The sequence below is a fragment of the Suricata suricatta genome, chromosome 12 (genome assembly GCF_006229205.1).
Source record: "Suricata suricatta isolate VVHF042 chromosome 12, meerkat_22Aug2017_6uvM2_HiC, whole genome shotgun sequence".
Lineage (NCBI taxonomy): Eukaryota > Metazoa > Chordata > Mammalia > Carnivora > Herpestidae > Suricata > Suricata suricatta.
In genome coordinates this window covers 9,356,965-9,368,460 of record NC_043711.1, presented here as the reverse complement: position 1 = coordinate 9,368,460, position 11,496 = coordinate 9,356,965, and the positions used below count along the sequence as shown (strand labels likewise).

The 11,496-nt window shown below is 55.6% G+C and overlaps 2 protein-coding genes across 2 annotated transcripts in view; one reads left to right on the top strand and one right to left on the bottom strand.

Annotated features, from left to right (window-relative positions):
* Positions 1 to 732, bottom strand: part of MISP3 (MISP family member 3) — a 2,232-nt gene extending 1,500 nt beyond the window's left edge. Inside the window, exon 1 of the mRNA XM_029917807.1 lies at positions 9 to 732. Within this exon, the coding sequence (XP_029773667.1) occupies positions 9 to 166 (158 nt within the window). The 5' untranslated portion in view covers positions 167 to 732. The remainder of the gene's footprint in view (positions 1 to 8) is intronic.
* Positions 733 to 7,906: 7,174 nt separating this feature from the next.
* PALM3 (paralemmin 3) overlaps positions 7,907 to 11,496 on the top strand; it is a 9,151-nt gene continuing 5,561 nt past the window's right edge. Inside the window, exons 1-2 of the mRNA XM_029917806.1 lie at positions 7,907 to 8,088; positions 10,532 to 10,580. Of these exons, the coding sequence (XP_029773666.1) occupies positions 8,048 to 8,088; positions 10,532 to 10,580 (90 nt within the window). The 5' untranslated portion in view covers positions 7,907 to 8,047. The remainder of the gene's footprint in view (positions 8,089 to 10,531; positions 10,581 to 11,496) is intronic.

The following is an 11,496-nucleotide window of genomic DNA, read 5'->3' as shown; positions in this document are numbered from 1 at the left end:
AGGCGCGCGGGAGCGCGGGACCCGGGCCCGGCAGGCTGAGCACCGGCCGCACGCGCAGCTCGACGAGTTCTCGGCCTGCGCGGCCTGGGCTCAGGCCCCGGCTCCGGCGCAGGCTCTCCTCGCGTTCGCAGCTGCGGCGGATTTCTCGCTCGATGGGCGTCTCCATGAGCGGCTCCTCGGAGGCCTGCGGGGGGGTCTCGGGCGGTGGAAAATGCAGCAGGGGGGCTTCCGAGTCTGACCCCGAGATCTCGGGACACTGAAGAGGACAGTACTTCGGGACTCCCGCGCTTCGCGCTTCGGACGGCTCGGGGTTGTCTCTGCCAGTCTCGAAGCTCTCAAACCCCCGCGCTGCGGATGGCCCGGAGCGTTGTGTGTCCAGACGCGCCGACGGCTCAAGGCCCTCACTCTCTCGCTCAGGGGTCTCCGCGCCCTGCTCTGAGGAGAGCACGGAGACCTTGCCTCTTGGCCTGAGTACCTCGGCGTCCTGCTCTGCGCCAGTTCCCGGGACTTCGATGTCTGATCCGGGGGGCTCTGGGCCCCGAGCTTCGGACGACCCCAGGGCTCCGCTCTCCGGCCCGGGGGCCTCAGTGTCCAGGGTTGGGAGCAGCTTGGAAGCCTCAGTTTCCAGCGCCGGAATTTTGATGCCCAGAGCCGGGACACTGTGCCCTGCGCAGCACCTGTGGCACAGTCACCGCCCGCGGGTTCTAAGGCGTCGCCTACCTCAGCCGCTTCTCTGACCCGCCCCTGGCCTCCAAGAACGGCCCCCGGGGACAAGGCCGGGCACCGCCCCCTGCACCTGCAGGAAGGACGTGGGCCCCGCCCCGGCCCCGCCCTCGGGGCGGGGGCGCCCCTGCAGGGCACTGCATTTGGTTCACGGCTGCTCCTCGGGTTAGCTCAGGGCACCAGACTTCTCATAGGAGGGCTTCCCTAGGCTTGGTCCGCCAGGTGGGGAACAAGTCTGGGTGCCGTTCCACTAACGGGGCGCCACCCTGGCACCTTTTCGCCCGCATGTCCCCGGCATTCCCAGGAGGCTTGACACCCCCCACACCCCCCACGGTGCCCTGGGCTGGGTGTTGGGAGCGCTGGCCTTCTGGGGCTGGTGTGCTCCAAAGCCATCTTTCCGGAGCCTCGCTAGCCCCGCCCAGACCAGCGGGCAGCAGCGCCCTTGGCCTCGGGGCTGTCCATCCACGTTCCACCCCTGCAGCGCACAGCTCAGACTGAAGGGGGCGCCAGGAGCCCTGTCATGGCGCGTCGCGAGCTTCCCGCGCCAGAGCCTGGGCTCCACCAGGCTTCCGAGAGGTGTGCGGCCGCTCCCGTCAAACCCGAGGCTGCTTCCCCTCACCCCTCCTGGAAAAGTCCTTGGCGTCCGCGGCCAAGTGCACTTCCAGATTGAGGGAAGAAGGAGGGACAGGCACGGCGCGCCCGTGGCTTAGCGGAGCAGCTGCGGTTGCAAGGCGGTCACCTTGGGCCCGTTAGGCTGGGAAGGCCCGCGGAGGTATCCAGGCCTGCGGTGTGGAGCGGCTGCCCGCAGCCGGCGCCAGATATGGGCTTTCAGAGGCCGCGGGATCGACGCCCCCGCGCGCTGACCCACCCCCAAAGCCATTTTCCACTGTCTCCCCCCAGGCTCTCCCCAAATCTGTCCTCTGGCCTTACTCCGCCGTTCTAGGGAGACCAGGAAAAAAGATACAGTTACCTAGAGAAAGGTGCTGAACAGCCTAGGAACCTTCGATAATCCGACTATCTAGTCACTCCTTTCCCCAGCTCTCTGCCTACCCTGGTGACTGCCCTCCTTCCCACCCTCTCCAGGACCCTTGTCTGAAGCTCCTCCCTCTGACCCCTTTGGCCTAATGGAAATTGGGCCGGGGCGGGTTCCATCCCACGCAAAACCTGGGGAAGGTACCAGCCTTTCTCCAAGGCTCCCTTCCCTCCTCTGTAAAATGGGCAAAGGAGCGTGACTTGCTGGGGAGGTAATGAAGATAAAAGCTTTTCCTCCGGAAAGAGGCGTTTACAGCGTTCTCTCCTCTTTATGGCCTCCTGTTCCTCTTTGACAGCACCAACAAGGCCCTGGTCCCACCCTCCCACTGACCCTTTCCCACCCCAGGACACGGATGGGCTTCATTTGCCAGACTCTGGTTTCCGGCCTCACTTTCTCTTCCATTAGCTCCTGGGTCTCCGAGGATGCCCTCATCTCCTGGTGTCCCTTTCAGGCATTTCTCCCCACACTTCTGGTTCGGCTGCGTCCACAGGCTTCCTCTCCCTCTGGCTTCACTGGGGTTGGCTGATGGGAGAGGCGGAGGGAGGTCAGCACGTCACCTCCACGCTCCTGCCTCTGAGCCACACTGTTTGTGTTCCTCTGCCCCAAGCCACTCCACACAGCTCTCTCCAAGGCCAGTGCACGGATACAGCCTTGACTGTCACTAACCCAGATCATTTCCCGGAAATCTTTATAAACCAACTTTTGTTTTGTTTTTTAACATGTATTTATTTTTGAGAGACAGAGAGAGACAGATCATGGGCCAGGCAGGGGCAGAGAGAGAGGGACACAGAATCGGAAGCAGGCTCCAGGCTCTGAGCTGTTGGCACAGAGCCCCATGTGGGGCTCGAACCCATGAACTGTGAGATCATGACCTGAGCCGAAGTCAGAAGCTCAACCGAATGAGCCACCCAGGCGCCCCTAAACCAACTTTTTATTGGGATGCCTGGGTGGCTCAGTCGATTAAGCCTCTGACTTCGGCTCAGGTCATGATCTCACTGAGGGTCTGAGCTCAAGCCCTGCATCGGGCTCTCTGCTGTCAGCATGGACCAGCCTTCATTTCCTGTCTCCCTCTCTTGGACCCTCCCCTGCTTGGTCTCCCCACTCTTTCTCTCTCTCAAAAACAAACATTTTTTAAAACCTAACTTTTCGCTAAGCTCTGATGAGTATGCAATCTCTTTCCTGCCAGCACTCAGCACCTGACTAATTCCAACCTCATACTTTATTTTTCTTAAAGTGTATTTATTTATTTTGAGAGAGAGAGAGATTGAGAATACCAAGCAGGCTCTGTGCTTTCAACAAGGATCACAACGCAGGCTTTAACTCACATATGGTGAGATCATAACCTGAGCAGAAATCAAGAGTCCCAGACTTAACCGACTGAGCCACCCAGGCACCTCCACAACCTCATACTTTAAAGCCATCTCTGTGCTGGTGTCTCCTATTTGAGAGATTTGTTTCTCAAATCTCTGCCTCTGACTTTTCCTCTAGGTTTAAAATTTTGTTTTTTGACATTTATTTGTTTTTGAGAGACAGAGAGGGACAGAGCATGAGCAGGGGATGGCGTAGAGAGAGAGGGAGACACAGAATCTGAAGCAGGCTCTGGGCTCCAAGTCCTTAGCACAGAGCCCGACGCAGGGCTCGAACCCACGATCCGTGAGATCATGACCTGAACCGAAGTCAGATGCTCAACCGATTGAGCCACCCGGGCGCCCCTCCTCTGAGTTTTAGACTCATTTCTAACACTCTTTAAACTAATAGATATGTCATACTGAACATTTTCTATACTCCTTCTTTGTCGTCACTGACTTTTTCTTCTCCTCCTCCTTCATCTTCTTCTTATTTTTAACTTTAGAGAAAGCTCAGGCAAGCAAGCACAGCCAGATAGAGGGGCAGAGGGAGAGAGAGAGAGAGAGAGAGAGAGAGAGAGAGAGAGAGGGAGAGAATCTTATGCAGGCTCCACACTGAGTGCAGAGCCTGACAGGGGGCTTGAGACCACAACCCTGGGATCATGACCCAAACTGAAATCAGTAGTCGATGACTAGTCAACCGGCTGAGCCACTCAGGTGCCCCTCAAACTGACCACTGAGCTCCCGGTCCCGCCCCCCAGCTCTACCCCTCACTGTGTGCCGCCGCTCTCATCCTTTCTGTTTTTCATGCCCCAAACCTAGGAACCTGCCTCAACTTCTCCCTCTCAGCCCTGTTCCAATCCATCCCTATGCTGGATTGCTGTTGAATCTGTTGGCTTTGCCTCCAAAACACATTCTGAATCCGTCCACTTCTCTCCACCCGTGCCTCAGCCACTACACTGTCCTCTTCACTGAGTGGTGCCCCCCTCCCCCACCAACAGAAAAATCCAAATTCCCTACTCTGACCCAGAAGGCCCTGCCCACTTCTCAGATCTCATCTTCTGACACTCCCTCACGTCTCCATTCTGGCGTTTGTGCTTCCCTCAACCCCCCTCCCACCTGCACTTCTACCTCAGGGCCTTTGCACGGACTTGCCTTTCTCTGCTTGAAAGGACGTATCACCTGGCTAGCTTTCACTACGCAGGTCTTGACTCAAATATCACTTCTTTAGACAAACAGTCCCTGGTCACCCAGTCTGCATCACACACAGCCCGTCTCCATAACCCTAACCCTGCTACTTTCTGTAACTCACCCGACATGGCAGTTATCACCAATTGCCTTTATCTGTGTATTATCTGTCTCTCCTCATCATCACCAAAAGTGAGCTGCCTTACAGCATTTCCTGGTTGCTCACCTCTAGACCCACTGCCTCATGCCTAGAAGTACCTGATACATAACATTTACTTAAGAATTCTTTCATGACACTTACTAGGCGCCTACCCCCCCACCCCCACCCCGTGCTAGGAATAAAGAAACACATCAGACTTGGAAGGTGCAGTTGAGTTTGGGAGACAGACCCAATTATAAATAGAACAATCCTGGGGCGCCTGGGTGGCTCAGTTGGTTAAGCATCCGACTCTTGATTTCCAGCTCAGGTCACGATCTCACAGTGCGTGGGTTCGAGCCTCGAGTCAGGCTCTATGCTGGCAGCATTGAGCCTCCTTGGGATTCTCTCTTCCTCTCTCTCTCTCCCCCTCCCCCCTTGTCTCTTCCTCTCAAAATAAATAAATAAACTTGGGTCACCTGGGTGGCTCAGTTGGTTAAGCATCTGACTTCAGCCTAGGTCATGATCTCGTGATCTGTGGGTTCGAGCGCTACATTGGGCTTTGTACTGACAGCCTGGAGCCTGCTGCAGATTCTGTCTCCTTCTCTCTCTGCCCCTCCCCTGCTTGTGCTCTGTCTCTCTCTCAAAAATAAATAAACATTAGAAAAAAAATTTTTTAAAGCAACTTCATTTAATGTTTTTTATTTATTTATTTATTTTTTTTTTTTTGGCTACAGGGAGAGACAGAGCATGAGATGGGGAGGGGCAGAGAGAGAAGAAGACACAGAACCGGAAGCAGGCTCCAGGCTCTGAGCTAGCTGTCAGCACAGAGCCTGACGCGGGGCTCAAACCCACGAACGTGAGATCTGACCTGAGCCGAAGTCGGAGGCCTAGCCGACTGAGCCACCCAGGCGCCCCAGAAAAAAATTAAAAAAAAAAAAAACTCGAAATGAAGACATAAATAGAACAGTCCTGCCTCAATGTGGAACACAGGACAAGAATACAAAAGGAAGCGCACATACCATGCATCTAAATATCTGACAGTTATAAAATCAAACTACAATCAAATAAGATATATTCTGTCCTCCAAAAGGTAGAAACAACCAAAACGTCCATTGACACAGGAATAGAGAAACGAAATGTGGTGGTGGATCTATATAGTGGAATATTATTCACCCGTAAAAATAAACTAAGCGCCAGCACACCCTGTGACTTGGATGGGTCTTAAAAACTACATTGGGTGAAAGTCAGACACACAAAAGGCCACAATGTGTATGGTTCCATTTATACGAAATGCCCAGAACAGGTAAATCTACAGGGACAGATTGTTGGTTGCCAGGTACTGGGGGAAGGGTGAATAAGAAGTGATTGCAAGGGGCGCCTGGGTGGCTCAGTCGGTTAAGTATCCGACTTTGGCTCAGGTCATGATCTCACAGTTTGTGGGTTCGAGCCCCGTGTCGGGCTCTGTGCTGACAGCTCAGAGCCTGGAGCCTGCTTCCGATTCTGTGTCTCCCTCTCTCTCTTTTCTCCTCCCCACCTTGGGTCCTATCAAAAATAAATAAACATTTTTTAAAAGTTAAAAAAAAATATGTTCTCTTCTGTCATAACAGATGTATCTTCAGAATGACTTCGAAGGCTAGGTTCGAACAAAAAAATTTTGGATCCCTCAGAGTTTGGTTCTAGAACGTTTGGCTCAGGGAAACCCCAGCTCTCAGTCTGGCCTCCTGTACTTCTCCCTTTCAGTGCTTTCCTGCACAGCAAGGAGCCTTGTGGCCACACTGAGGAGGGGCTCTGGACCGCACCCCTCTGCGCAGAGCTGCTCTTGACCGCTTCTCAGGCTCGAGGCAGTGGGGCGAGGCATACCCTGGCTGTGTGGTCTGCATTTGGGAGGCACAGACGACTATGGGTGAGCTAAGGATCCTTTGGATGGGGAATTCTGGGATCCCGAGTACCCTGAGTAGACGCTGCAAGAGGGAGGGAGGGGTTAGGTAGGTATAGGAAGGACCTTGGCCACTTGGGGAGGGTCCTGGCTGGAGCGTGCCCTCTAGAGCAGGGGGCTGATGGCAAGAACGCTTCTCACTGAGGCTGATGTCACATTGTACAGTGTGACGGTTGTGGGGGGGAGAGACTAGCCTGGAAAATAGGAGATGAGTTCTCCAAATGGCAAAGGGTAAATGAGGCATGCTGTCCCCTGAGAAAGGGTGTGCTGGCCCTTTAAGAACAGGGTGGGGAGGGGTGCCTGGGTGGCTCAGTTGGTTAAGCAGCCACTGTGACTTGGCTCAGGTCTGGATCTCAGGGTTAGGCTTGTGAGTTCCAGCCCCACATCAGGGTTGCGCTGACAGAATGGAGCCTGCTTGTGACTCTCTCTCTCTCTCTCTCTCTCTCTGCCCTTTCTCCACACTCTCTGTCATTCAAAAATAAACATTCAAAGAGAGAGAGAGAGAGAGACAAACAGAGGGTGAGTGGGGGAGGGGCACAGAGAAGGAGGCACAGGATCCTAAGTAGCTCCAGGCCCTGAGCTGTCAGCACAGAGCCTGGTAGGGGGCTCAAACTCACCAATCTCAAGATCATGAGCTGGGCTGAAGTTGGATGCCTAACTGGCTGAGCCACCCAGGTACCCCCCAAATAAATAAACATTTAAAAAATAATAATAATAAGGGGCACCTGGGTGGCTCAGCTGGTTAAACATCTGATTCTCAGTTTCGGCTTAGGGCATGATCTCACTGTTTCACAAGTTCGAGCCCCACGTCGGGCTCTGTGCTGACAGCGCAGAGCCTACTTGGGATTCTCTCTCTCCCTCTCTCCTGCTCACACTGTCTCTGTCGCTCTCAAAATACTTAAAAAGATAAAATAAATAATTTTTAAAAAAGAACAGGATGGGGAGGTTAGAACAGGGACCCTCAAGACATGGGTAGGAAGATCTCTGGACCTTCCTCATCACCGCCCCCCTCCCCCCAATCATTATAGCATCTAAGGAGTGCTAGGGTCCTGGAGGCCACTTGATCTAATTTCACAAAACGGCAAACTGAGGCTTAGAAACCCTGGGCAAGTTGTCCACAGTCCCCCCTCCCAGGGGGCCCAGACCTCCCGGTTCCAGTGGTGCTCAGCCTCTGCCTTCGCTGGATCAGTCCCTCCCCACCCCCAGGGTCCAGGACGGGAGGGGCAGGAGTGTATAAGACTATCCCGCACGTGTGGCGTGCCCGATGCTCGCACGTCGGTCACCCTTGGTGGGCAGCTGGACTTGAGGCGTCTGGGGGGCCAAGTGCGGGTGCCATTGCCTGAGCGGGTCAGCGACCGCCCCCTCTCACTCACACACTGCACCATGCGTGTGAGAGTGTGTTTGCTGCAAGTCAGCCAAGTGCGGCAAGGAGGCCAGTGGCTGGTGAATAATTTATCAGGACAGCTGATAGTGCCTCCCCAGAACTGCCCGCCAGCCCCCAGCCCCCCTCGCCCCGTGTGCCTCCTGCCTCCTGACCCAAACCAGCCGGACCAGCTCTCCCAGTGCCCGCCTGCAGCCCCCCCTTCCCACCAGCCAAGTCACAGCCTCCCAGGGCACCTGCGAGGAACGGGCGGTGGGTCCTGATCTTGGAGACCCGAACGAAGGTGGGCTTCTGGGCAGAGATGGCCCTGCAGAGCCAGATGTGGTCTCTGGCCACACCCACGTAAGTGTCCCGGGCAGGGGGGCTGGTGTGCCTGGCCCGGGAGGGGCTCGGTGGGTGGCTGGCCTTTCCACGGGGGCGAGACCCCCAGCTGTCCTCTCCGAGGGGACCAGGGGGAGCAGAGAGAGGTCAGCAGGCAGCCCCACTGGCTCTTCACGTCCCTCTCCCCAGAGTCAGGTGGGAGATGAGGACCTCCACCTTCTTTTTTCTGGGATTTTCCACCGGCAGCCTTCAAGCTCAAAGTCCAGGCTAGGGGGTGGGGCTATGCCTGAAGGTGAGGAAACGCCAGGGCCCCTCACTCCCCTGTTTTGCCTCTCGAAACACCCCTCAGTGTCCAGGGTGGGAAGAAATGTTGAGATACAACAGAAAAAGTTAGTTTCCAAACTGGGGAAGACGATGCCAAAATCGGAACCATCACTGGCTTAACGAAATGGCCACCAACTGCTCCCAGTGACCACAGGCCATGGCCACACACCCTGTTCTTGTAGAGTTGGAGATAAACAGTATTAAATGGGGTGTGCAGAGGATTTTAATATTCAAGGTTTGAGGGCCTTTTAAAGTAAGAGGGTGGACGGGCTCCAGAGATTTGTAAAGAGTTCTAGAAAAGCATTTCCCCCCCCCAGGGACCCCAATTTGGTTCCTCACTCTTTGGGTCCCCTGATGCATTATTCACCAACTACAAACCTGGTTGCCTAGCAACGGGAACCTGATCTCCCCCCACCCCCCAGCAAGGAAGAGGCAAGGAGATTACATCTTGGGAATGGGACAGCAGAGGTAAAATGCCAGCCCTCCCCCAAGGGCAAACCTATCAGTAGGGAGTCTGGGCTCCCTTTGGGATACCTTGCAAAGCATGACTTCGGCCCCCTGCCCCAATCAGGAAACCCCCAGGTTGATCTCTGGCCTCCTGGCTGCCGACACACGGGTGCCTGGACTCCCCCTCCTCCCTGCAGTGCTCCCAGTACTTTGGGCCTGAGAGCCCCGAGTTCTGATCTTGACTCAGTGACCTTAGACAAGTCTTTTCACCACTTCCTGGAGCCTCAGTCTCCCCATCCGTAAAATAGGGACAGTAGGACTCCTTGCCTCCTCGGATCTTTGGGAGGATTAAATGAGTTACTATCTGGCAAGGCATTGAAGAGTACCTGGAACATGGTATGCGCTGGCCAATGGCTGACTGATTTTAGTCTCAGAATATCAACTCAGCAAAGAATGGACCACAGTGTCCCAAGATCGGGGCAGGGAGGGAGAGGCGGAGGTGGCTGAGAGAGCCCAGCGGAAGCCCTGCCCAGCACTTAGAGCACCATAGATAGTAAGTGCTAAGTATCTGCACTATTATGCCTTTAAGGTTCGGCCGGGGACGATCTGGGAGGCCCCGGGAGAGTTTGGGCAAGGAGACAATGCTCACCCAATAGGGTTAGTGCTCAAATTAATAAATATGTGAGGGCTTGCCCTGTGCCCTCCCTGGGCCAAGCGTCAGGGACAACAGTCAAATAGATACATCCTTTCTAGATACTGGCTAGTGAAACACCCGCAAATAACGGTGCTCAGTGCACATCTGTGATAAGTTCACATAACAACATCTGTCCCCTAAGTGTCCGGCAGGGCCACAGTCAGCCTCTCGATTCCAGGCGAAGCACAGAAGGGGCACCTCTAGAGCTGGGAATCGGGGACCCTGGGGCGCTGCCAGGAAATCAACGATGGGGGAATCTCAGGTTAACCCTTAAACAGCCAGACCCCTCTGTCCAGCGCTGGGCTGCATGACCTGATACCATTTGCCCCCCAGGGAGAAGACTTGGCACGTAGCCCCAGAGTTCCCATGGCGATGGCACGTGTCCACGATGGGATGGACGCTTCTCTCCCCAGACTCCCTCATCCCCTAGTGCTTAAGGTATCCTGGGTGGGAGCTGAGGTCCAGAGAGGGTACAGAATCGGAAAGAGACACACAGCATGACAGGGGCCTGGCAGGATTTGAGGGTGTCTGAGGGACAGCCTGGGAATGGTCCTTATAAATAACCATAAAACATGACTAATCATGGGAATTATTAAAGTTATGAAAGATAATAAATGACGCTACTGGATTTGGAACGCTAGGGCCAGTGTTTCTCCTGCATGGAGACTTCCTTGCCAGGGCACCTCTCTACAGGGTGAGGATCAAGCTATCCTGACCCATTTTACAGATGAGGAAACTGAGGCTCAGAGAGGTGATGTCAAGCCTAGGAAGGGCTTTAGCTCAACTTGTCAGCGTCTCTGCTCTCTCCCCCTCATAGGACCCCCGCCCTCTACCCCAACTCCTTTCAGATGCAAAGGGGAAATAGAGGAAAATGCTGGGCTTTGGTTGGTCTCCAAGCAGCTCAGGGATCTTGGCTCAGAAAGGGGCATTCAGGGGGTTTGCCTGCTGAGGGTTGGGACCTGGAAGACCCCTTCTTCAGTCTCTACCCTCTTCCCACAGGCCCATGGCCGAGAGCTCCCTCTACCGGCAGCGGTTAGAGGTCATTGCTGTAAGTGAAGCCCTCCATGTGAGCCACACCCCCACCCTCCCCAAGCCCCCCACCCCCCGCCCCCGACCCTTGCCCCCTCGCTCGGTATCCTGGGGACTCCTCGCCTTGCCCGTGGTCTCTTCCTCACCTCTCTCTCATCCAGGGAAGCAGGCCTAACCATGTGAAGTGGGGAGGGGGATGGGCAGCACCCTCAGCTCCAGCCCGCCGGGAGCACCCCACCTAAATCCTCAGGCCCCTCTGTTCCCCAGTTCCTCTATCTGGTCTCCACTCCCCCCCTAGAATGGTGAGGCTGTGCACCCCACACTCCCAGAATCCTCATCCGATGCTCCATTCTTGAACCCCGGTCTCCCAAACACCCCGTGTCTGAACCCCATCTCTGACCCGACTCTGGATTGTCCGTCATCTCTTTGGATCCCATCTCTCTGAACCCCCATCTCATTAACCCCTATCTCTCTGTCCCCCCCACTTCTGCACCCCCATCTTTCTGGACCCCATCTCTACACCCTGGTCTCTCTGAACCCCCATCCTTCTGACCCTCATATCTGTACCCTATCCCTCTGAACCCCCATCTCACTAAGTCCCGTCTCTGCCCTCAACTTCTGCACCTTCATCTCTCTGGACCTCATTTCTACGCCCCAGTCTCTCCACACACCCCCCATCTCATTACCCCCTTCCTCTGATATCTAGACCCCCATATCTCTCGTGACCCCGTATCCGGACCCCCCACAGCTCTGTCCCCCTTCGGGATCTGCATTCCAAGGCCCCACCCCCTTCTACAGACCCCCAGTTCTGCGCGGGCGAGGCCTCCGCAGCATCCCGGGCGCGGCCGGCCCCGCCCCCGCGCCCCGCCCCCAACCCGTTGCTGAGTCAGCGCCTCCGCAGCCCCCTCCCCGCCGGGACACCCGAGGTGCGCTCC